The 24,673-nt window shown below is 44.7% G+C and overlaps 1 protein-coding gene across 3 annotated transcripts in view; it reads left to right on the top strand.

The window, feature by feature from the left end:
• The window catches only part of LOC115142741 (serine/threonine-protein kinase 38-like), a 40,599-nt gene that overhangs the window by 13,036 nt on the left and 2,890 nt on the right, over window positions 1–24,673 (top strand). For all 3 annotated transcript variants that reach the window (XM_029682421.2, XM_029682428.2, XM_029682437.2), the window contains exons 5-11: window positions 186–269; window positions 9,481–9,604; window positions 9,868–10,022; window positions 13,767–13,869; window positions 18,518–18,579; window positions 24,235–24,352; window positions 24,506–24,629. In XM_029682421.2, coding sequence (XP_029538281.1) covers window positions 186–269; window positions 9,481–9,604; window positions 9,868–10,022; window positions 13,767–13,869; window positions 18,518–18,579; window positions 24,235–24,352; window positions 24,506–24,629 — 770 coding nt within the window. The remainder of the gene's footprint in view (window positions 1–185; window positions 270–9,480; window positions 9,605–9,867; window positions 10,023–13,766; window positions 13,870–18,517; window positions 18,580–24,234; window positions 24,353–24,505; window positions 24,630–24,673) is intronic.

Raw genomic sequence — 24,673 nt, forward strand, 5'->3', positions numbered from 1 at the left:
TAAGCATACATGGAGCTATTAGAATTCTGAACACGTCTGAACAAAAAAAACGCACAACTGCCTAATCCACTGTTTCAGAAAATGTATTGATGACGCTAGTGTAAATGCCCTTGCATTGGCTATGACCTCGTGAACTTCTTGCTGCCATGTTGGCTCAACTCTGACCTTTGTCCTCTGACTTCCAGGTGCGTCTGGTCCAGAAAAAGGACACAGGCCACATCTACGCCATGAAGATCCTGCGCAAGGCCGACATGCTGGAGAAGGAACAGGTGTGTGTGTGTCTCTTCCCCTCTCGGTCTCATTTAGTCTCTCCCTCTGCCTCCCCCTTTTGTCTCTCTCGGTCTGTGTCTCTCTCTGTCTCTCTCCCCCTCTCGGTCTCATTTAGTCTCTCCCTCTGCCTCCCCCTTTTGTCTCTCTCGGTCTGTCTCTCTCCCCCTCTCGGTCTCATTTAGTCTCTCCCTCTGCCTCCCCCTTTTGTCTCTCCCTTTTGTCTCTCTCGGTCTGTCTCTCTGTCTCTCTCCCCCTCTCGGTCTCATTTAGTCTCTCCCTCTGCCTCCCCCTTTTATCTCTCCGTCTCTCCCTTTTGTCTCTCTCGGTCTCTCTCCCCCTCTCGGTCTCATTTTGTCTCCCTCTGCCTCCCCCTTTTGTCTCTCCGTCTCTCCCTTTTGTCTCTCTCGGTCTGTCTCTCTCTGTCTTGCTCTCTCTCTGTCTTGCTCTCTGTCTCTCAATACAATTTGCTTTATTGGCATGGCGTAACAATGTACATATTGCCAAACTTACTTTGGAGATTTACAATATTGTCAACGAGACGAGTCATAACAATAATCAAGGGTCAGAATAACCATACATTGAACAATAACAATAAGCATAAAGGACATGTGCAGGTTGATTGGTCTGCTAGACACTGTCCCTCATCTTATGGCAGGCAGCAATGTAGTGCGCTGCCATCCCACAGCTCTCTGCGTCCTCCCCCAACAGGACGGGTAGCCTACTCTCATCAGAGAGGTCTTTGAAACCTTGAATAAGGGTTTCCAATTTGGGGACATGACCGTCTCTAATTGTTTTATATATTTTTTAAATGTTGTCAGGAAATGCAGCTCTGTCTCAGGTTCTGCTATTGTGCAGTGGTTGCACAGCCTTTCCTCTACAGGGAGCCAGGTTCTGCTGTGGTGCAGTGGTTGCACAGCCTTTCCTCTACAGGGAGCCAGGTTCTGCTGTGGTGCAGTGGTTGCACAGCCTTTCCTCTACAGGGAGCCAGGTTCTGCTGTGGTGCAGTGGTTGCACAGCCTTTCCTCTACAGGGAGCCAGGTTCTTCTGTGGTGCAGTGGTTGCACAGCCTTTCCTCTACAGGGAGCCAGGTTCTTCTGTGGTGCAGTGGTTGCACAGCCTTTCCTCTACAGGGAGCCAGGTTCTGCTGTGGTGCAGTGGTTGCACAGCCTTTCCTCTACAGGGAGCCAGGTTCTTCTGTGGTGCAGTGGTTGCACAGCCTTTCCTCTACAGGGAGCCAGGTTCTGCTGTGGTGCAGTGGTTGCACAGCCTTTCCTCTACAGGGAGCCAGGTTCTTCTGTGGTGCAGTGGTTGCACAGCCTTTCCTCTACAGGGAGCCAGGTTCTTCTGTGGTGCAGTGGTTGCACAGCCTTTCCTCTACAGGGAGCCAGGTTCTGCTGTGGTGCAGTGGTTGCATAGCCTTTCCTCTACAGGGAGCCAGGTTCTGCTGTGGTGCAGTGGTTGCACAGCCTTTCCTCTACAGGGAGCCAGGTTCTGCTGTGGTGCAGTGGTTGCACAGCCTTTCCTCTACAGGGAGCCAGGTTCTGCTGTGGTGCAGTGGTTGCACAGCCTTTCCTCTACAGGGAGCCAGGTTCTGCTGTGGTGCAGTGGTTGCACAGCCTTTCCTCTACAGGGAGCCAGGTTTTCCTGTGTCTACCCTTCTCAATGGCAAGGCGGTGCTCACTGAGCCTGTACTTTGTCAAGATCAGTAACCACAGGTAAATAGTTAGCCACGGTGTACTGTTGATTTAGGGCCAGATAGCACTGCATTTTGCTTTGTGCTTGTGTTTCCCAATAAGCAGTGTAGTTTTATTTTGACTGTGTTGTAATTTTGTTTATTCTGATTGACTGGATGTTCGGGTCCCGAGGCTTCAGTGTGTTTGTAGAACAGGTTTGTGAACAGCCACAGGACCAGCTGGATGAGGGGGCTCTTTTCTATGCTCAGCTCTTGGCATTGCAGGGCTTGGTAATGATATGAGAGGGGGTCACTGTATTTTAGATTTTTCTAAAACTTATTTGCTCTCTTTTTAGTTGTTATTATTAGTGGGTGTTGGCCTAATTCTGGCCTGCATGCATTGTTTGTAGTTTTCCCCTGGACATGTAGGAGAATCTTACAGAACACTGCATGCAGGATTTTAATGGGGTGTTTGTCCCATTGGGGGAAATGTTGTTTTGCAAGTGGACCCCACACCTCGCTGTCATAAATTGGTTCAATGACGCATTCAATTAGTTGTAGCCAAATATTAATAGGGATTTCAATTAGAATTTGCTTCTTTTTTATTTTTTTACATACCTTTTACCCCTTTTTCTCCCCAATTTCGTGGTATCCAATTGGTAGTTACAGTCTTGTCTCATCTCTGCAACTCTCGTACGGACTCGGGAGAGGCAAAGGCACTGCTTCTTGCCACAATGCCCACTTAACCCGGAAAACAGCCACACCAATGTGTCGGAGGACACTGTACACCTGGCGACCGTGTCAGCTTGCACTGCGCCCGGCCCACCACAAGAGTCGCTAGTGCGCCGTGGGACAAGAACATCCTTGCTGGGCCAATTGTGCGCCGCCCCATGGGTCTCCTGGTTGCGGCTGGCTACAACAGAGCCTGGACTCAAACCCAGAATCTCACACTTAAACCACTGCGCCACTCGGGAGGCCTGAATTAGCTTTTTAATGGCGTAGAATGCCCTGCGTGCTTTCTCTCAATTCATTCACTGCCTCATTAAGGTGTCCAATTGAGCTTATTTTTAAACATAAGTAATTGCAGTGTGTGCAGTACTCTATATATTTTGTACCAATTGAGAACTAATTCCCTGAGATCTGGATCTTCTCTGGAAAATCATTATTTTTGTATTTTTGGGGTTTACTGCCAGGTCCCAGGTCTGGCAGTACTGCTCTCACAGGTCTAGGCTCTGCTGTAGGCCATGTGCTGTGGGTGACAGCAGGCACAGGTCATCTGCGACGAGCAGGCATTTAACCTCTGAATTGTGGAGACTAACACCAGAACACACGTGGATTTTCTAGAATAGTGGCCAATTCGTTGATGTAAATATTGGAGAGTGCAGGGCTCAGATTGCAACCCTGGCGAAGGCCCTTTCCCTGGTTAAAGAATTCTGTTGTTTTCTTGCCCATTTTAATACTGCATGTATTGACAGTATACATTGATTTAATTATGTCATATATTTTACCCCCTACACCATTTTCAATACTTTTGTAGAACAGTCCTGTATGCCAAATTAGAGTCAAATGCTTTTTGGAAGTCGATAAAGCAAACGTATATTTCGGTGTTATTTTGGTAGACATGTTTATCTATCAGGGTGTCTAGGGTGTAAATATGATCGGTCATGCAATGTTTTGGTATAAATTCAATTTGGCTTTTACGCAAGACATTGTGCTTATTAAGGAAGTTTAGAACTCTTACATTTATAATACTACAGAAAACCTTCCCCAGGTTGCTGTTCACACAAATGCCTCTAATTGTTAGGGTCAAATTTGTCTCCGTTCTTAAAGATTGGGGTTATGAGTCCTTAATTCCAGATGTCAGGGAAATAACTTACACTCAGTATCAAATGAAACAGTTTCAATATAGCCAATTGAAATGTTGCACTAGTTAATTTGAGCATCTTGTTTAGGATGCCATCAGGTCCTCATGCTTTTTTAAATGTGAGGGCCTGAAGTTTCTTATTGAGCATCTGGTCAGTAATTCAACTTCTCCTGAATTTGGCATTGTTCTGCGTTTGTGTCCATTTGAACAGTGTTGTAGTGTTTTAAAATGGGTTGTCCATTTTGTATCTCTAATTCCTCTAGTTTCGATTCTTATTTAGGTTTTTCCAATTTTGCCAGAAGTTGATGTGTTTATGGACTCCTCAATTAGTGTCAGCTGTTTGCTGTTGTACTGTGCTTTTTTGGTTACGAGTGTACGTTTATAGAGTTTTAAAGTCTCACAGTAATTAAGGCGTAATTCACAATTATTTGAGTCTCTGTGCTTTTGGTTGGATAGTGTTCTATGTTTTTTCCTTATACTTTTACAATCTGCATCAAACAGTTGTCATCTGTGGTCTTTTTTTTCTTTCTTTTTTTAAAATCAATTTCAGTTGTGCTTCTTTTGCAGTTTTCCTGAATATATCATTTCATTTTTTTTAATACTCTGAGTGGGTGTGGTATCCAGAAAGTTATCTAAGAGTGTTTGAATTTTTTGGTTACTGGTTGCTTTCTGGTATTCGTCTGGGCTGTGAATGTGTGGTTTTGAGGAACAAGGTAATTTGGCTGTGATCAGACAGAGGTATTAGTGGCTTGACAGTGAATGAGCTGAGAGAGAAGGGGTCAATGTCTGTGATCATATAGTCTACTGTACTGTGGCCAAGAGGTGAGCAGTAGGTGAATCTCCCCAAAGAGTCCCCCCGTAACCTACCATTGACAAAGTACAGACCCAGGCTTCTACAGAGCTTCAACAGATCCCTTCCGTTTTTGTTGATGGTGCTGTCACTGTTGTTTCTATGGGGAGATGAAGACAGTTAGAAACAGTATGGCCTGTAATAAAGCTGTCCCCCCTTGTGGTCATTAGATCAGGTAGGGGTCCTGTGTGCACATTTGTATCTCCACAGATGAGCACATTTCCCTGGGCCTGGAAATGGCACGTCTGTTCCTCAAGGGTGGGGAATATCTCATGTTTTTCAGTTTTAACCGAATGTGATATTTACACATTTTGAGGGGATCAATTAGATTTAGTAGTTTGGATTTGTATCAAATGATCAATCCTCCAGAGTCTCTGCCTCTATTGACAGAGCTGTGTTTCTGTGACGGCACAATGACCTCTCTGTAGCCTGTGGGGCAGTGAGTGACAACGTCAGCCTTATACCATGTCTCCTGCAGAATGATTACCTCTCTGTAGCCTGTGGGACAGTGAGTGACAATGTCAGCCTTACACCATGTCTCCTGCAGAATGATTACCTCTCTGTAGCCTGTGAGACAGTGAGTGACAGCGTCAGCCTTATACCATGTCTCCTGCAGAATGATTACCTCTCTGTAGCCTGTGGGACAGTGAGTGACAATGTCAGCCTTACACCATGTCTCCTGCAGAATGATTACCTCTCTGTAGCCTGTGAGACAGTGAGTGACAACGTCAGCCTTATACCATGTCTCCTGCAGAATGATTACCTCTCTGTAGCCTGTGGGACAGTGAGTGACAATGTCAGCCTTACACCATGTCTCCTGCAGAATGATTACCTCTCTGTAGCCTGTGGGACAGTGAGTGACAACGAATGATTACAGCCTTATACCATGTCTCCTGCAGAATGATTACCTCTCTGTAGCCTGTGGGACAGTGAGTGACAATGTCAGCCTTACACCATGTCTCCTGCAGAATGATTACCTCTCTGTAGCCTGTGGGGCAGTGAGTGACAACGTCAGCCTTATACCATGTCTCCTACAGAATGATTACCTCTCTGTAGCCTGTGGGACAGTGAGTGACAGCGTCAGCCTTACACCATGTCTCCTACAGAATGATTACCTCTCTGTAGCCTGTGGGGCAGTGAGTGACAACGTCAGCCTTACACCATGTCTCCTACAGAATGATTACCTCTCTGTAGCCTGTGGGACAGTGAGTGACAACGTCAGCCTTACACCATGTCTCCTGCAGAATGATTACCTCTCTGTAGCCTGTGGGACAGTGAGTGACAGCGTCAGCCTTACACCATGTCTCCTACAGAATGATTACCTCTCTGTAGCCTGTGGGACAGTGAGTGACAACGTCAGCCTTACACCATGTCTCCTGCAGAATGATTACCTCTCTGTAGCCTGTGGGACAGTGAGTGACAGCGTCAGCCTTACACCATGTCTCCTGCAGAATGATTACCTCTCTGTAGCCTGTGGGACAGTGAGTGACAACGTCAGCCTTTACACCATGTCTCCTGCAGAATGATTACCTCTCTGTAGCCTGTGGGACAGTGAGTGACAGCGTCAGCCTTACACCATGTCTCCTACAGAATGATTACCTCTCTGTAGCCTGTGGGGCAGTGAGTGACAGCGTCAGCCTTACACCATGTCTCCTGCAGAATGATTACCTCTCTGTAGCCTGTGGGGCAGTGAGTGACAATGTCAGCCTTACACCATGTCTCCTACAGAATGATTACCTCTCTGTAGCCTGTGGGGCAGTGAGTGACAACGTCAGCCTTACACCATGTCTCCTTGATAGAGAAATTCTAAATTACTCTGCTTTAATTGCCAAAACCAATTTCACACTCGTTTCTATTCATTAATGAGGTGTAAGTTCATTAATTATGCATGAAGTAGATCGAGACCAGTCTTAAAAGCCAGGTAAAGAGCGTTTAATTCCAGAGAGTACTAAATGCTTACACACATTACCACAGGTTATAAACTGAAAATGACGTCAGCGTTTTCCAAACGTTCCGTTTCACAAACAGAGGGCCCCTCTAATTCTCAAGCCTCCGGCGTTATCAGCACGAAGTCAAGGCCAGTCAGCATAAATCAACATTCCCGACCATTTTGGAGATGGCCCGTTCCCACCACCTGGAGATTTGTACAACTGAATGAACTTAAAGAACAGACCTTCATTGTTACTAAACTTCCTGACTACATTATATACAATTGTGAAAGGGAGCAAGAGGGACAGTACATTATAGCATTTGGACTAGTCAGTTTCTGATTGGAATGTATACATAATTAGTCATTTCAAACATATTTTCCTCTATCACTCCTGCAGAATGATTACCTCTCTGTAGCCTGTGGGGCAGTGAGTGACAATGTCAGCCTTACACCATGTCTCCTACAGAATGATTACCTCTCTGTAGCCTGTGGGACAGTGAGTGACAATGTCAGCCTTACACCATGTCTCCTGCAGAATGATTACCTCTCTGTAGCCTGTGGGACAGTGAGTGACAGTGTCAGCCTTATACCATGTCTCCTGCAGAATGATTACCTCTCTGTAGCCTGTGGGGCAGTGAGTGACAATGTCAGCCTTACACCATGTCTCCTACAGAATGATTACCTCTCTGTAGCCTGTGGGGCAGTGAGTGACAGCGTCAGCCTTACACCATGTCTCCTGCAGAATGATTACCTCTCTGTAGCCTGTGGGGCAGTGAGTGACAGCGTCAGCCTTACACCATGTCTCCTGCAGAATGATTACCTCTCTAGCCTGTGGGACAGTGAGTGACAGCGTCAGCCTTACACCATGTCTCCTGCAGAATGATTACCTCTCTAGCCTGTGGGACAGTGAGTGACAGCGTCAGCCTTACACCATGTCTCCTGCAGAATGATTACCTCTCTGTAGTCTGTGGGACAGTGAGTGACAGTGTCAGCCTTATACCATGTCTCCTGCAGAATGATTACCTCTCTGTAGCCTGTGGGGCAGTGAGTGACAATGTCAGCCTTACACCATGTCTCCTACAGAATGATTACCTCTCTGTAGCCTGTGGGACAGTGAGTGACAATGTCAGCCTTACACCATGTCTCCTACAGAATGATTACCTCTCTGTAGCCTGTGGGACAGTGAGTGACAGTGTCAGCCTTACACCATGTCTCCTGCAGAATGATTACCTCTCTGTAGCCTGTGGGACAGTGAGTGACAACGTCAGCCTTACACCATGTCTCCTGCAGAATGATTACCTCTCTGTAGCCTGTGGGACAGTGAGTGACAATGTCAGCCTTACACCATGTTTCCTGCAGAATGATTACCTCTCTGTAGCCTGTGGGACAGTGAGTGACAATGTCAGCCTTACACCATGTCTCCTGCAGAATGATTACCTCTCTGTAGCCTGTGGGACAGTGAGTGACAATGTCAGCCTTACACCATGTCTCCTACAGAATGATTACCTCTCTGTAGCCTGTGGGGCAGTGAGTGACAATGTCAGCCTTACACCATGTCTCCTGCAGAATGATGATGTCAACATCTTTAAGATTTAACTCCAGTGCTAAACTCTTCAGTCCAAAGGTTGATGAGTTTAGGCCCTGAATGTTCCACATGCTAACTGATAGTGATTTCATGTTGCAAAAAGAAAGAATAGCGCAGTCAGAACTACAGTTACTACTAAGTTGTTCCTAGTGAGATAATGGATAAAAGAAAACATCTAACTCTTTTTCTTCTTCCGATTCATTGAACAAGTAAACTTTTAGTACTGCGCGTGTGTGTGTGTGTGTGTGTGTGTGTTGCTACTGCCTGAGCATAGATATCGTTGTCTGGCTGGCTGGTTGCTACTGCCCGAGCGGAGATAGCGTTGTCTGGCTGGCTGGTTGGTACTGCCCGAGCAGAGAGAGTGTTGTCTGGCTGGCTGGTTGCTACTGCCCGAGCAGAGATAACGTTGTATGGCTGGCTGGTTGCTACTGCCCGAGCAGAGAGAGCGTTGTCTGGCTGGCTGGTTGCTACTGCCCGAGCAGAGATAACGTTGTATGGCTGGCTGGTTGCTACTGCCCGCGCAGAGATAGCGTTGTCTGGCTGGCTGGTTGCTACTGCCCGCGCAGAGATAGCGTTGTCTGGCTGGCTGGTTGCTACTGCCCGCGCAGAGATAGCGGTGTCTGGCTGGCTGGTTGCTACTGCCCGAGCAGAGATACCGTTGTCTCGCTGGCTGGTTGCTACTGCCCGTTGTCTGGCTGGCTGGTTGCTACTGCCCGAGCAGAGATAGCGTTGTCTGGCTGGCTGGTTGCTACTGCCCGAGCAGAGATAGCGTTGTCTGGCTGGCTGGTTGCTACTGCCCGAGCAGAGATAGCGTTGTCTGGCTGGCTGGTTGCTACTGCCCGCGCAGAGATAGTGTTGTCTGGTTGGCTGGTTGCTACTGCCCGAGCAGAGATAGCGGTTGTCTCGCTGGCTGGTTGCTACTGCCTGAGCAGAGATGATGACTTGGAATGGAAAATAATAAAGTAATGAAATAAAAAAGGAAGTTATACACACAACTGAAATATTGTATTTATTGATGTCTGCTCAGTGTGGACCTGACAGAGACAATGGAAAATTGTCAATGTTTTGGCAGTTGAATGTTCAATATTTTTTCCTTTGGAATTTCCATAAATCAAATCTGAAATAGTTTTAATGTCATTATTTCTTAATTAATTTAATGTTTAAAAATAATCATAACCAAAACGATTTTTTTAAAATTAATCGAACCGAAAACGAGCGACCTCAAAAAGCACTATTCACTCAGTGCTAATGAGTGTAGAGAGAATATGTCTGTTAATTCTGCATGATCTGTGTTGTATTTCTATGTTAGGTGGGCCATATCCGGGCTGAGAGGGACATCCTGGTGCAGGCAGACAGTCTGTGGGTGGTCAAGATGTTCTACAGCTTCCAGGACAAGATTAACCTCTACTTACTCATGGAGTTCCTACCTGGAGGTCAGTGGAGGCTGGTGGGAGGAGCTATAGGAGGATGGGCTCATTGTAATGGCTGGAATGTAGTATATGGAAGGTATCAAGCATATGAAACCACATGTTCGACTCTGTTCCATGCATTACATTCCAGCCATTACAATGAGCTCATTCTCCTATAGCTCCTGGAGATGTGGGTGTTATGTTTGTCCATGTCCATGTGCATGTTTGCAGTCGTGTTTGTGTGTGTGTGTGTGTGATGCTGATGGTCTGTGTTGCATCCCCTGCAGGTGACATGATGACATTGCTGATGAAGAAGGATACTCTGTCAGAGGAGGAGACTCAGTTCTATGTGGCTGAGACGGTACTGGCCATAGACTCTATACACCAGATGGGCTTCATACACAGAGACATCAAACCTGACAATGTACTGCTGGACTCTAAGGTACACATACACACTACCTGGTTGAAATGACATAATTACAAACAGGTTTAAATATGGTTGAAATGACATCATTACACACAGGTTTAAATATGGTTGAAATGACATCATTACACACAGGTTTAAATATGGTTGAAATGACATCATTACACACAGGTTGAAATGACATCATTACACACAGGTTTAAATATGGTTGAAATGACATCATTACACACAGGTTTAAATATGGTTGAAATGACATCATTACACACAGGTTTAAATATGGTTGAAATGACATCATTACACACAGGTTTAAATATGGTTGAAATGACATCATTACACACAGGTTTAAATATGGTTGAAATGACATCATTACACACAGGTTTAAATATGGTTGAAATGACATCATTACACACAGGTTTAAATATGGTTGAAATGACATAATTACAAACAGGTTGAAATGACATCATTACACACAGGTTTAAATATGGTTGAAATGACATCATTACACACAGGTTTAAATATGGTTGAAATGACATCATTACACACAGGTTTAAATATGGTTGAAATGACATCATTACACACAGGTTTAAATATGGTTGAAATGACATCATTACAAACAGGTTTAAATATGGTTGAAATGACATCATTACACACAGGTTTAAATATGGTTGAAATGACATCATTACACACAGGTTTAAATATGGTTGAAATGACATCATTACACACAGGTTTAAATATGGTTGAAATGACATCATTACACACAGGTTTAAATATGGTTGAAATGACATCATTACACACACATAGACAGGAGAGTGACATCAGCATTATAATGTGGTGATCTGTCTGTCGACCCTGTCTAAGATTAATAAATCCACACACAGTTTCACAGTCACCACAGGAAGTGTGATTTCAGAAACACTCTCTGGTGTTGTCACACAGTATTACTGAAACATCCACAGGAAGTGTGATTTCAGAAACACTCTCTGGTGTTGTCACACAGTATTACTGAAACATCCACAGGAAGTGTGATTTCAGAAACACTCTCTGGTGTTGTCGCACAGTATTACTGAAACATCCCCAGGAAGTGTGATTTCAGAAACACTCTCTGATGTTGTTACACAGTATTACTGAAACATCCACAGGAAGTGTGATTTCAGAAACACTCTCTGGTGTTGTCGCACAGTATTACTGAAACATCCCCAGGAAGTGTGATTTCAGAAACACTCTCTGATGTTGTTACACAGTATTACTGAAACATCCACAGGAAGTGTGATTTCAGAAACACTCTCTGGTGTTGTTACACAGTATTACTGAAACATCCCCAAGAAGTGTGATTTGAGAAACACTCTCTGGTGTTGTCACACAGTATTACTGAAACATCCCCAGGAAGTGTGATTTCAGAAACACTCTGGTGTTGTCGCACAGTATTACTGAAACATGCACAGGAAGTGTGATTTACATTTACATTACATTTAAGTCATTTAGCAGACGCTCTTATCCAGAGCGACTTACAAATTGGTGCATTCACCTTATGACATCCAGTGGAACAGTAGTGCATCTAAATATTTTAAGGGGGGGGGGGGTGAGAGGGATTACTTTATCCTATCCTAGGTATTCCTTAAAGAGGTGGGGTTTCAGGTGTCTCCGGAAGGTGGTGATTGACTCCGCTGTCCTGGCGTCGTGAGGGAGTTTGTTCCACCATTGGGGGCCAGAGCAGCGAACAGTTTTGACTGGGCTGAGCGGGAACTGTACTTCCTCAGTGGTAGGGAGGCGAGCAGGCCAGAGGTGGATGAACGCAGTGCCCTTGTTTGGGTGTAGGGCCTGATCAGAGCCTGGAGGTACTGAGGTGCCGTTCCCCTCACAGCTCCGTAGGCAAGCACCATGGTCTTGTAGCGGATGCGAGCTTCAACTGGAAGCCAGTGGAGAGAGCGGAGGAGCGGGGTGACGTGAGAGAACTTGGGAAGGTTGAACACCAGACGGGCTGCGGCGTTCTGGATGAGTTGTAGGGGTTTAATGGCACAGGCAGAGAGCCCAGCCAACAGCGAGTTGCAGTAATCCAGACGGGAGATGACGAGTGCCTGGATTAGGACCTGCGCTGCTCCTCCTCTTCTTCATCATCTTTAATGTTGACATTCAGCTCCAGTGTTTGACTGTAGTCTTCCACCTTCACTGATGCCATTTCTGGATCCTGCAGTGCAAACTGTTCTCCTGGTATCGTTCATTATTCTGGTAAAAACATATTTTCCTGAAGGGAGGGCCATCCATGTTCATTTTCAGAGGTTAACTGTTCTCCTGGTATCGTTCATTATTCTGGTAAAAATATATTTTCCTGAAGGGAGGGCCATCCATGTTCATTTTCAGAGGTTAACTGTTCTCCTGGTATCGTTCATTATTCTGGTAAAAATATATTTTCCTGAAGGGAGGGCCATCCATGTTCATTTTCAGAGGTTAACTGTTCTCCTGGTATCGTTCATTATTCTGGTAAAAATATATTTTCCTGAAGGGAGGGTTCATTTTCAGAGGTTAACCATCCATGTTCATTTTCAGAGGTTAACTGTTCTCCTGGTATCGTTCATTATAAATAATGTACAGTCCCTAATCGGTTTTTAACAATTGCAGCCAACAGTACTTTGCAGTGACAGCACGTTTGCTGTGTTGAAGTGATTTTTGAAGTGTTTCTAAAAATGCCCTATGGGGAAAATGAATGGTGAAAAACATTTCCTTGTTTAACCGCTAGGTTTTATGGGTATTACGACTCACACTGTGGTATTCTGTGGACAAAACACACACATATGTCCCCTGTCTCTTTCGCGAATGTTGAATACAATTCAATTTGAACTTGTTGTCCGTAGATTTTTTCATTTTGTGTGTAGAAATTGGAGACAAAGTATCGACATTAAAGTACTTTCAAACCGAATCTAAAAAGAGGGTCTCTGTGTGGCTATCACGATTTGTATCACACGCACAAGACGGAAGTACCGCGATGCATGAACAACTTCAGTAGTTGTACAAAACGGAACTCAACAGCGTTTGGAGTAAACACCATAGAGCCTTTGTTTTACTATTAAAGACTAATGTGATCACAGTGTGATTGTCAGTCAGGAGAGATGAGCCTTTGTTTTACTCTTACGTTATCTAACATTATCACAACTTTCCAAAGTAGACGAAATCTCCATATCTCCCACGCAAACTATCAATAAAACAACGTTCATAAAGTAAGTTCGTATGGTACATCTACAACGTGTACATGATCATTGTCAAATTAAATGTTACTCTCACCTCCTCCGTTATGGTATTAATCGTTGAAATTCAATTCGGATCTGCTCCTCTCGTCTGATGACGGTCGGTATCCACTCGTAATTACCGGAAGTGATTCAGAAACACCCTTTGGTGTTGTCGCACAGTATTACTGAAACATCCACAGGAAGTGTGATTTCAGAAACACTCTTTGGTGTTGTCGCACAGTATTACTGAAACATCCACAGAAAGTGTGATTTCAGAAACACTCTTTGGTGTTGTCGCACAGTATTACTGAAACATCCACAGGAAGTGTGATTTCAGAAACACTCTTTGGTGTTGTCACACAGTATTACTGAAACATCCACAGGAAGTGTGATTTCAGAAACACTCTCTGGTGTTGTTACACAGTATTACTGAAACATCCATAGGAAGTGTGATTTCAGAAACACTCTGGTGTTGTCACACAGTATTACTGAAACATCCCCTGGAAGTAGTGTAGTACAGCTAACCGTGTGTGTTTTCCAGGGCCATGTGAAGCTGTCAGACTTTGGCCTGTGCACAGGGTTGAAGAAAGCCCATCGGACAGAGTTCTACAGGAACCTCAACCACAGCATCTCCAATGACTTCAGTGAGTACAACAATAAAGCCATATGTGATTCATTTCAGTTGATAAAACTATACAACGTACAGTATACAATTACTTCAGAAAGTATTCACACCCCTTGACTTTTCCCAGCCTGAATATAAAATTGATTGAATCTTTTTTTTGTTTTGTTGCCGGCCTAAACACACAATACCCCATGATTTTTGAATGACTACTTTCCCCTGTACCCACACATAAAATGATCTGTAGCTCCCTCAGTTGAGCAGTGAATTTCAGACACAGATTCAAATAAAGACCAGGGAGGTTTTCCAATGCCTCGCAATGAAGGGCACCTATTGGTAGATGAGTAAAAAAAATTTTTTTAAAAGCAGACATTGAATATTTTTTGTTTGTTATTTATTTAACTAGGCAAGTCAGTTAGGAACAAATTCTCATTTACAAAGGTGGCCTACACCGGCCAAACTCTGGTGACGCTGGGCCAATTGGGCGCGGCCCTGTGGGACTCCCAATCACAGCTGGTTGTGATATACAGTGGGGCAAAAAAGTATTTAGTCAGCCACCAATTGTGCAAGTTCTCCCACTTAAAAATATGAGAGGCCTGTAATTTTCATCATAGGTACACTTCAACTATGACAGACAAAATGAGAAAAAAACTCCAGAAAATCACATTGTAGGATTTTTAATGAATTTATTTGCAAATTATGGTGGAAAATAAGTATTTGGTCACCTACAAACAAGCAAGATTTCTGGCTCTCACAGACCTGTAAGAGGCTTCTTTAAGAGGCTCCTCTGTCCTCCACTCGTTACCTGTATTAATGGCACCTGTTTGAACTTATCAGTATAAAAGACACCTGTCCACAACCTCAAACAGTCACACTCCAAACTCCACTATGGCCAAGACCAAAGATCTGTCAAAGGACACCAGAAACAAAATTGTAGACCTGCACCAGGCTGGGAAGACTGAATCTGCAATAGGTACGCAGCTTGGTTTGAAGAATTCAACTGTGGGAGCAATTATTAGGAAATGGAAGACATGCAAGACCACTGATAATCTCCCTCGATCTGGGGCTCCATGCAAGATCTCACCCCGTCGGGTCAAAATGATCACAAGAACGGTGAGCAAAAATCCCAGAACCACACAGGGGGACCTAGTGAATGACCTGCAGAGAGCTGGGACCAAAGTAACAAAGCCTACCATCAGTAACACACTACGCCGCCAGGGACTCAAATCCTGCAGTGCCAGACGTGTCCCCCTGCTTAACCTCTTCAACCTATGGGGGCGCTATGTCATTATTGGATAAAAAGACGTGCCCGTTTTAAGCGCAATATTTTGTCACGAAAAGATGCTCGACTATGCATGGAATTGACAGCCTTGGAAAGACAAAACTCTGACGTTTCCAAAACTGCAAAGATATTATCTGTGAGTGCCCCAGAACTAATGCAACAGGCGAAACCAAGATGAAGTTTCATACTGGAAATGCCCCAGATTCTGAAGGCGCTATGTTCCAATGTCTCCTTATATGGCTGTCAATGCGCCAGGAATGAGCCTGCCCTTTGTGTCGTTTCTCCAAGGTGTCTACAGCATTGTGACGTGTTTGTAGGCATATCATTGGAAGATTGACCATAAGAGACTACATTTACCTGGTGTCCCGCCCGGTGTCCTGTGTCGAAATTATTGCGTAATCTGTAGGTCCATGCGCGTTCCATTTCTTCAGAAGAGAAAGTCAACTGCCACGAAGGATTTTATCGTCGATAGATATGTGAAAAACACCTTGAGGATTGATTCTAAACATTGGTTTGCCATGTTTCTGTCGATATTATGGAGTTAATTTGGAAAAAAGTTCGTGTTTTAATTACTTAATATATATATATATTTTTTTTTACCAAAACGTGATGAACAAAACGGAGCGATTAGTCGACACAAATAATATTTTTTGTAAAAACGGAACATTTGCTATCTAACAGAGTCTCCTCATTGAAAACATCTGAAGTTCTTCAAAGGTAAATTATTTTATTTGAACCCTTTTCTGGTTTTTGTGAAAATGTTGCATGCTGAAAGACAGGCATAATCCTATGCTAGGCTATCAATACTGTTACACAAATGCTTGTTTAGCTATGGTTCAAAAGCATATTTTGAAAATTTGAGATGACAGTGTTGTTAACAAAAGGCTAAGCCTGAGAGCAAATAGATTCATTTCATTTGCAATTTTCATGAATAGTTAACGTTGTGTTATGCTAATGAGCTTGCGGATAGATTTACACAATCCTGGATGCAGGTTTTTTCCGAAGCTAAACGTGACGCAGAAAACGGAGCGTTTTGTCCTAAACAAATCATCTTTCAGGAAAAACTGAACATTTGCTATCTGAGAGTCTCCTCATTGAAAACATCCGAAGTTCTTCAAAGGTAAATGATTTTATTTGAATGGTTTTCTGGTTTTTGTGAAAATGTTGCCTGCTGAATGCTAACGCTAAATGCTACGCTAGCTATCAAAACTGTTACACAAATGCTTCTTTTGCAATGGTTGAGAAGCATATTTTGAAAATCTGAGATGACAGTGTTGTTAACAAAAGGCTAAGCTTGAGAGCAAATAGATTCATTTCATTTGCGATTTTCATGAATAGTTAACGTTGCGTTATGGTAATGAGCTTGAGGCTGTAGCCACGATACCGGATCCGGGATGGCTCGACGCAAGAAGTTAAGCAAGTGCATGTCCAGGCCCGTCTGAAGTTTGCTAGAGAGCATTTGGATGATCCAGAAGAAGATTGGGAGAATGTCATATGGTCAGATGAAACCAAAATATAACTTTTTGGTAAAACTCAACTTATTGTGTTTGGAGGACAAAGAATGCTGAGTTGCATCCAAAGAACACCATACCTACTGTGAAGCATGGGGGTGGAAACATCATTACATCGTAGTGTGCTTTGGGGCTGTTTTTCTGCAAAGGGACCAGGACGACTGATCCGTGTAAAGGAAAGAATGAGTGGGGCCATGTATCGTGAGATTTTGAGGGAAAACCTCCTTCCATCAGCAAGGGCATTGAAGATGAAACGTGGCTGGTTCTTTCAGCATGACAATGATCCCAAACACACCACCCGGGCAACGAGGGAGTGGCTTCGTAAGAAGCATTTCAAGGTCCTGGAGTGGTCTAGCCAGTCTCCAGATCTCAACCCCATAGAAAATCTTTGGAGTGAGTTGAAAAGTCTGTGTTGCCCAGCAACAGCCCCAAAACATCACTGCTTTAGAGGAGATCTGCATGGAGGAATGGGCCAAAATACCAGCAACAGTGTGTGAAAACCTTGTGAAGACTTACAGAAAATGTTTGACCTCTGTCATTGCCAACAAAGGGTATATAACAAAGTATTGAGATAAACTTTTGTTATTGACCAAATACTTATTTTCCACCATAATTTGCAAATAAATTTATTAAAAATCCTACAATGTGATTTTCTGGATTTTTTTTCTCATTTTGTCTGTCATAGTTGAAGTGTACCTATGATGAAAATTACAGGCCTCTCTCGTCTTTTTAAGTGGGAGAACTTGCACAATTGGTGGCTGACTAAATACTTTTTTGCCCCACTGTAGTCTGGATTCGAACCAGGTTGTCTTAGACCACTGTGCCATTTGGGAGCCTTTTGTGCATGGTGAAGTTATTAATTACACTTTGGATGGTGTATCAGTACACCCAGTCACTACAAAGATACAGGCATCCTTCCTAACCCAGTTACCGGAGAGGAAGGAAACCACTCAGGGATTTCACCACGATGCCAATGGTGACTTTAAAACAGTTACAGAGTTTAATGGCTGTGATAGGAGAAAACTGAGGATGGATCAGCAACATTGTATTTACTCCCCAATACTAACCTAAATTACAGAATGAAAAGAAGGAAGCCTGTACAGAGTACAAACATGCATCCTGTTTGCTAAAAGGCAATAAAGTAATACTGCAAAACATTTGGCAAAGCAATTCACTTTTTGTCCTGAGTACAAAGTGTTGTGTCTGGGGCAAATACAACACACAATACACTCTCCATATTTTCAGGCATAGTGGTGGCTGCGTCATATTATAGGTATACTTGTAAAGGACTGTGTAGTTTTTCAGGATAAAAAAAATTAAGTAAATGGAGCTAAGCACAGGCAAAATCCTAGGAAAACCTGTTTCAGGCTGCTTTTCTAACACAAGGCCAAATCTACACTGGAGTTACTTACCGAGGACAGTGAATGATCCTCAGCGGCTGAGTTACAGTTTTGAAAATGTTTATCTAACAATTCATTTTGAAAAGGATCATGGGGAAAATATTGTACAGATGTGCAAAGCTCTTAGAGACTTACCCAGAAAAACTCACAGCTGTAATCGCCGCCAAAGGTGATTCTAACATGTATTGACTTAAGTGAATTATACATTTCTGTATTTAATTTTCAATAAATCTACAAACATTTCTAAAAACATTTTGTTCACATTTTCATTATGGGAAATTGTGTGTAAATGAGTGAGGAAAACAATCTATTTAATACATTTAGAATTCAGGTTGTGACACATCAAAATGTGGAATAAGTCAAGGAGTATGAATCCTTTCTGAAGGCACTTATTTGTCATGATTTGTCGTACATTTTCCACCGATGTGTGTAGTTGTAATTGAGTTGTGTCTGTGACAAATACTGTTTTCTTTACAGCATCTCAGTACATGAACTCCAAGAGGAAAGCAGAGACTTGGAAGAGGAACAGACGCCAGCTGGTGGGTGTCATGGAGCTCTGGCTACCTTCAATTACTACTCAGCTTACCTTAAACATCCTCATAAACACAACAGGGATGACTAGTATACGGTTTCACAATGACCTCTGTTTTTTAAACGTGTTGGTTGTGTTTATTTACTCATAGGAAAAAGTGTTCTCTCATGTGAAAGAGTATAGCAGCTCCAGAGAGCCTGTTGTTCGGTAGAGACTGTCTCTGGATGAAGTGAGGAAGGGCAGCGTAGGAACACAGACACAGTGCAGTACACATCTGATGTGCAGGTGGTTGGAGTCATGTCCCTGTAAGGAGATATACAGCACACTCACTGTTACGTCAGTTACATTTCCGCAGCAAGTGTATGGCATCGTTAGAGAAACATCTGAGGTCGATTTGGTCAATTCAGGACTTTTCTGGTAATGCAAATTTAACTTGTGAGCTACAGGTTGTTTTACTGTCTGGGCTATGGAGGTTGTTTTACTGTCTGGGCTATGGAGGTTGTTCTACTGTCTGGGCTATGGAGGTTGTTCTACTGTCTGGGCTATGGAGGTTGTTTTACTGTCTGGGCTATGGAGGTTGTTTTACTGTCTGGGCTATGGAGGTTGTTTTACTGTCTGGGCTATGGAGGTTGTTCTACTGTCTGGGCTATGGAGGTTGTTTTACTGTCTGGGCTATGGAGGTTGTTTTACTGTCTGGGCTATGGAGGTTGTTTTACTGTCTGGGCTATGGAGGTTGTTTTACTGTCTGGGCTATGGAGGTTGTTTTACTGTCTGGGCCATGGAGGTTGTTTTACTGTCTGGGCTATGGAGGTTGTTTTACTGTCTGGGCTATGGAGGTTGTTTTACTGTCTGGGCTATGGAGGTTGTTCTACTGTCTGGGCTGTGGAGGTTGTTTTACTGTCTGAGCTGTGGAGGTTGTTTTACTGTCGGCTGTGGAGGTTGTTTTACTGTCGGCTGTGGAGGTTGTTTTACTGTCGGCTGTGGAGGTTGTTTTACTGTCGGCTGTGGAGGTTGTTTTACTGTCGGCTGTGGAGGTTGTTTTACTGTCTGGGCTGTGGAGGTTGTTTTACTGTCTGGGCTGTGGAGGTTGTTTTACTGTCTGGGCTGTGGAGGTTGTTTTACTGTCTGGGTTGTGGAGGTTGTTTTACTGTCTGGGCTATGGAGGTTGTTTTACTGTCTGGGCTATGGAGGTTGTTTTACTGTCTGGGCTATGGAGGTTGTTTTACTGTCTGGGCTATGGAGGTTGTTTTACTGTCTGGGCTATGGAGGTTGTTTTACTGTCTGGGCTATGGAGGTTGTTTTACTGTCTGGGCTATGGAGGTTGTTCTACTGTCTGGGCTGTGGAGGTTGTTTTACTGTCTGAGCTGTGGAGGTTGTTTTACTGTCGGCTGTGGAGGTTGTTTTACTGTCGGCTGTGGAGGTTGTTTTACTGTCGGCTGTGGAGGTTGTTTTACTGTCGGCTGTGGAGGTTGTTTTACTGTCGGCTGTGGAGGTTGTTTTACTGTCGGCTGTGGAGGTTGTTTTACTGTCTGGGCTGTGGAGGTTGTTTTACTGTCTGGGCTGTGGAGGTTGTTTTACTGTCTGGGCTGTGGAGGTTGTTCTACTGTCTGGGCTGTGGAGGTTGTTTTACTGTCTGGGCTGTGGAGGTTGTTCTACTGTCTGGGCTATGGAGGTTGTTCTACTGTCTGGGGTATGGAGGTTGTTTTACTGTCTGGGCTATGGAGGTTGTTTTACTGTCTGGGCTATGGAGGTTGTTTTACTGTCTGGGCTATAGAGGTTGTTTTACTGTCTGCTATGGAGGTTGTTTTACTGTCTGAGCTGTGGAGGTTGTTTTACTGTCTGGGCTGTGGAGGTTGTTTTACTGTCTGAATTGTGGAGGTTGTTTTACTGTCTGGGCTATGGAGGTTGTTTTACTGTCTGGGCTATGGAGGTTGTTTTACTGTCTGGGCTATGGAGGTTGTTTTACTGTCTGGGCTATGGAGGTTGTTCTACTGTCTGGGCTATGGAGGTTTTACTGTCTGGGCTATGGAGGTTGTTTTACTGTCTGGGCTATGGAGGTTGTTTTACTGTCTGGGCTATAGAGGTTGTCCTACTGTCTGGGCTATGGAGGTTGTCCTACTGTCTGGGCTATGGAGGTTGTTTTACTGTCTGGGCTATGGAGGTTGTTTTACTGTCTGGGCTATGGAGGTTGTTTTACTGTCTGGGCTATGGAGGTTGTTTTACTGTCTGGGCTGTGGAGGTTGTTTTACTGTCTGGGCTATGGAGGTTGTTTTACTGTCTGGGCTATGGAGGTTGTTTTACTGTCTGGGCTGTGGAGGTTGTTTTACTGTCTGGGCTGTGGAGGTTGTTTTACTGTCTGGGCTGTGGAGGTTGTCCTACTGTCTGGGCTATGGAGGTTGTCCTACTGTCTGGGCTATGGAGGTTGTCCTACTGTCTGGGCTATGGAGGTTGTTCTACTGTCTGGGCTATGGAGGTTATTTTACTGTCTGGGCTATGGAGGTCATTCTACTGTCTGGGCTATGGAGGTTGTTCTACTGTCTGGGCTATGGAGGTTGTTCTACTGTCTGGGCTATGGAGGTTATTTTACTGTCTGGGCTATGGAGGTCATTCTACTGTCTGGGCTATGGAGGTCATTCTACTGTCTGGGCTATGGAGGTTATTTTACTGTCTGGGCTATGGAGGTCATTCTACTGTCTGGGCTATGGAGGTTGTTCTACTGTCTGGGCTATGGAGGTCGTTCTACTGTCTGGGCTATGGAGGTCGTTCTACTGTCTGGGCTATGGAGGTTGTTCTACTGTCTGGGCTATGGAGGTTGTTCTACTGTCTGGGGTATGGAGATTGTTTTACTGTCTGGGCTATGGAGGTTGTTTTACTGTCTGGGCTATGGAGGTTGTTTTACTGTCTGGGCTATGGAGGTTGTTTTACTGTCTGGGCTATGGAGGTTGTTTTACTGTCTGGGCTATGGAGGTTGTTTTACTGTCTGGGCTATGGAGGTTGTTTTACTGTCTGGGCTATGGAGGTTGTTTTACTGTCTGGGCTATGGAGGTTGTTTTACTGTCTGGGCTGTGGAGGTTGTTTTACTGTCTGGGCTGTGGAGGTTGTTTTACTGTCTGGGCTGTGGAGGTTGTTTTACTGTCTGGGCTATGGAGGTTGTTTTACTGTCTGGGCTATGAAGGTTGTCCTACTGTCTGGGCTATGAAGGTTGTCCTACTGTCTGGGCTATGGAGGTTGTCCTACTGTCTGGGCTATGGAGGTTGTCCTACTGTCTGGGCTATGGAGGTTGTTCTACTGTCTGGGCTATGGAGGTTGTTCTACTGTCTGGGCTATGGAGGTTATTTTACTGTCTGGGCTATGGAGGTCGTTCTACTGTCTGGGCTATGGAGGTCGTTCTACTGTCTGGGCTATGGAGGTTGTTCTACTGTCTGGGCTATGGAGGTTGTTCTACTGTCTGGGCTATGGAGGTTGTTCTACTGTCTGGGCTATGGAGATTGTTTTACTGTCTGGGCTATGGAGGTTGTTTTACTGTCTGGGCTATGGAGGTTGTTTTACTGTCTGGGCTATGGAGGTTGTTTTACTGTCTGGGCTATAGAGGTTGTTTTACTGTCTGTGCTATGGAGGTTGTTTTACTGTCTGAGCTGTGGAGGTTGTTTTACTGTCTGGGCTGTGGAGGTTGTTTTACTGTCTGAATTGTGGAGGTTGTTTTACTGTCTGGGCTATGGAGGTTGTTCTACTGTCTGGGCTATGGAGGTTGTTCTACTGTCTGGGCTATGGAGGTTGTTTTACTGTCTGGGCTATGGAGGTTGTTTTACTGTCTGGGCTATGGAGGTTGTCCTACTGTCTGGGCTATGGAGGTTGTCCTACTGTCTGGGCTATGGAGGTTGTTTTACTGTCTGGGCTATGGAGGTTGTTTTACTGTCTGGGCTATGGAGGTTGTTTTACTGTCTGGGCTGTGGAGGTTGTTTTACTGTCTGGGCTGTGGAGGTTGTTTTACTGTCTGGGCTGTGGAGGTTGTTTTACTGTCTGGGCTATGGAGGTTGTTTTACTGTCTGGGCTATGGAGGTTGTTTTACTGTCTGGGCTATGGAGGTTGTTCTACTGTCTGGGCTATGGAGGTTATTTTACTGTCTGGGCTATGGAGGTCGTTCTACTGTCTGGGCTATGGAGGTTGTTTTACTGTCTGGGCTATGGAGGTCGTTCTACTGTCTGGGCTATGGAGGTAGTCACATTTTGTGACATTTTGATGTTCTGAAGGTTTTTTCCCGACTAAGACGACCTCTGCAAAAACGTCAACATCTATTACAGATTTCTTGATTTATCTTAGATTAATTCTGACTATATTGATGCAGTGTTACTGGCTATGTTGTTGCTATGGTGTCTCAAGAGGGTCATACAGTAATATTGCAGTAAGAACCTAGTCTGCAGGCGCCTTAACCCTCTCTCCTCTCTACTCATCTCCCTCTCTCCTTTCCCCCTGTCCTCTCCCTCTCTCATTTCCCCCCCTCTCCTCTCCCTCTCTCATTTCCCCCTCTCCTCTCCCTCTCTCATTTCCCCCTCTCCTCTCCCTCTCTCATTTTCCCCCTCTCCTCTCCCTCTCTCATTTTCCCCCTCTCTCATTTTCCCCTCTCTCATTTTCCCCTCTCCCTCCCTCATTTTCCCTCTCCCTCTCTCATTTTCTCCTCTCCCTCGCTCATTTTCCCTCTCCCTCTCTCATTTTCTCCTCTCCTCTCTCATTTTCTCCTCTCCCTCTCTCATTTTCTCCTCTCCCTCTCTCATTTTCTCCTCTCCCTCTCTCATTTTCTCCTCTCCCTCTCATTTTCTCCTCTCCCTCTCTCATTTTCTCCTCTCCCTCTCTCATTTTCTCCTCTCCCTCTCTCATTTTCTCCTCTCCCTCTCTCATTTTCTCCTCTCCCTCTCTCATTTTTCTCCCTCTCTCATTTTCTCCCTCTCTCATTTTCCCCCTCTCTCATTTTCCCCCTCTCTCATTTTCCCCCTCTCTCATTTTCCCCCTCTCCCTCTCTCATTTTCCCCATCTCTCCCTCTCTCATTTTCCCCCTCTCCCTCTCTCATTTTCCCCCTCTCCTCTCCCTCTCTCATTTTCCCCTCTCTCCTCTCCCTCTCTCATTTTCCCCCGCTCATCTCCCTCTCTCATTTTCCCCCCGCTCATCTCCCTCTCTCATTTTCCCCCGCTCATCTCCCTCTCTCATTTTCCCCCGCTCATCTCCCTCTCTCATTTTCCCCCCGCTCATCTCCCTCTCTCATTTTCCCCTCTCTCATTTTCCCCTCTCTCATTTTCCCCTCTCCCTCTCTCATTTTCCCTCTCCTCTCTCATTTTCTCCTCTCCCTCTCTCATTTTCTCCTCTCCCTCTCTCATTTTCTCCTCTCCCTCTCTCATTTTCTCCTCTCCCTCTCTCATTTTCCCTCTCCCTCTCTCATTTTCCCCTCTCCCTCTCTCATTTTCCCCTCTCCCTCTCTCATTTTCCCCTCTCCCTCTCTTATTTTCCCCTCTCCCTCTCTTATTTTCCCCTCTCCCTCTCTTATTTTCCCCTCTCTCATTTTCCCCTCTCCCTCTCTCATTTTCTCCTCTCCCTCTCCCTCTCTCATTTCCCCCCCACTCCTCTCCCTCTCTCATTTCCCCCCTGTCCTCTCCTCTCACCATTTCTCAGGCATTCTCCACTGTGGGAACTCCAGACTACATTGCCCCAGAAGTGTTCATGCAGACTGGATACAACAAGCTCTGTGATTGGTGGAGCTTGGGGGTCATCATGTATGAGATGTTGATTGGTAGGAGGGATATCTGTTGATTGGAAACACAGGCCCTAACTTAAGAGTGGCATTAGTAACTGAAACCTTTGTGTAAATCATGCATTGATGTCAGTTTGACGCAAGTTATGATTGAATTAGGATTGCTGTCTAAATGTCCCTCTCTCTCTCCAGGCTACCCCCCTTTCTGTTCAGAGACGCCCCAGGAAACCTATAAAAAGGTGATGAACTGGAAGGAGACTCTGGTGTTCCCTCCAGAAGTACCTATCTCAGAGAGGGCCAAGGATCTCATCCTCAGGTCAACACCAGTACTACATATCAACATGTTGAAAAATAGAGCGA

This window comes from Oncorhynchus nerka, linkage group LG2, assembly GCF_034236695.1.
Source record: "Oncorhynchus nerka isolate Pitt River linkage group LG2, Oner_Uvic_2.0, whole genome shotgun sequence".
In the NCBI taxonomy this organism is placed as follows: domain Eukaryota; kingdom Metazoa; phylum Chordata; class Actinopteri; order Salmoniformes; family Salmonidae; genus Oncorhynchus; species Oncorhynchus nerka.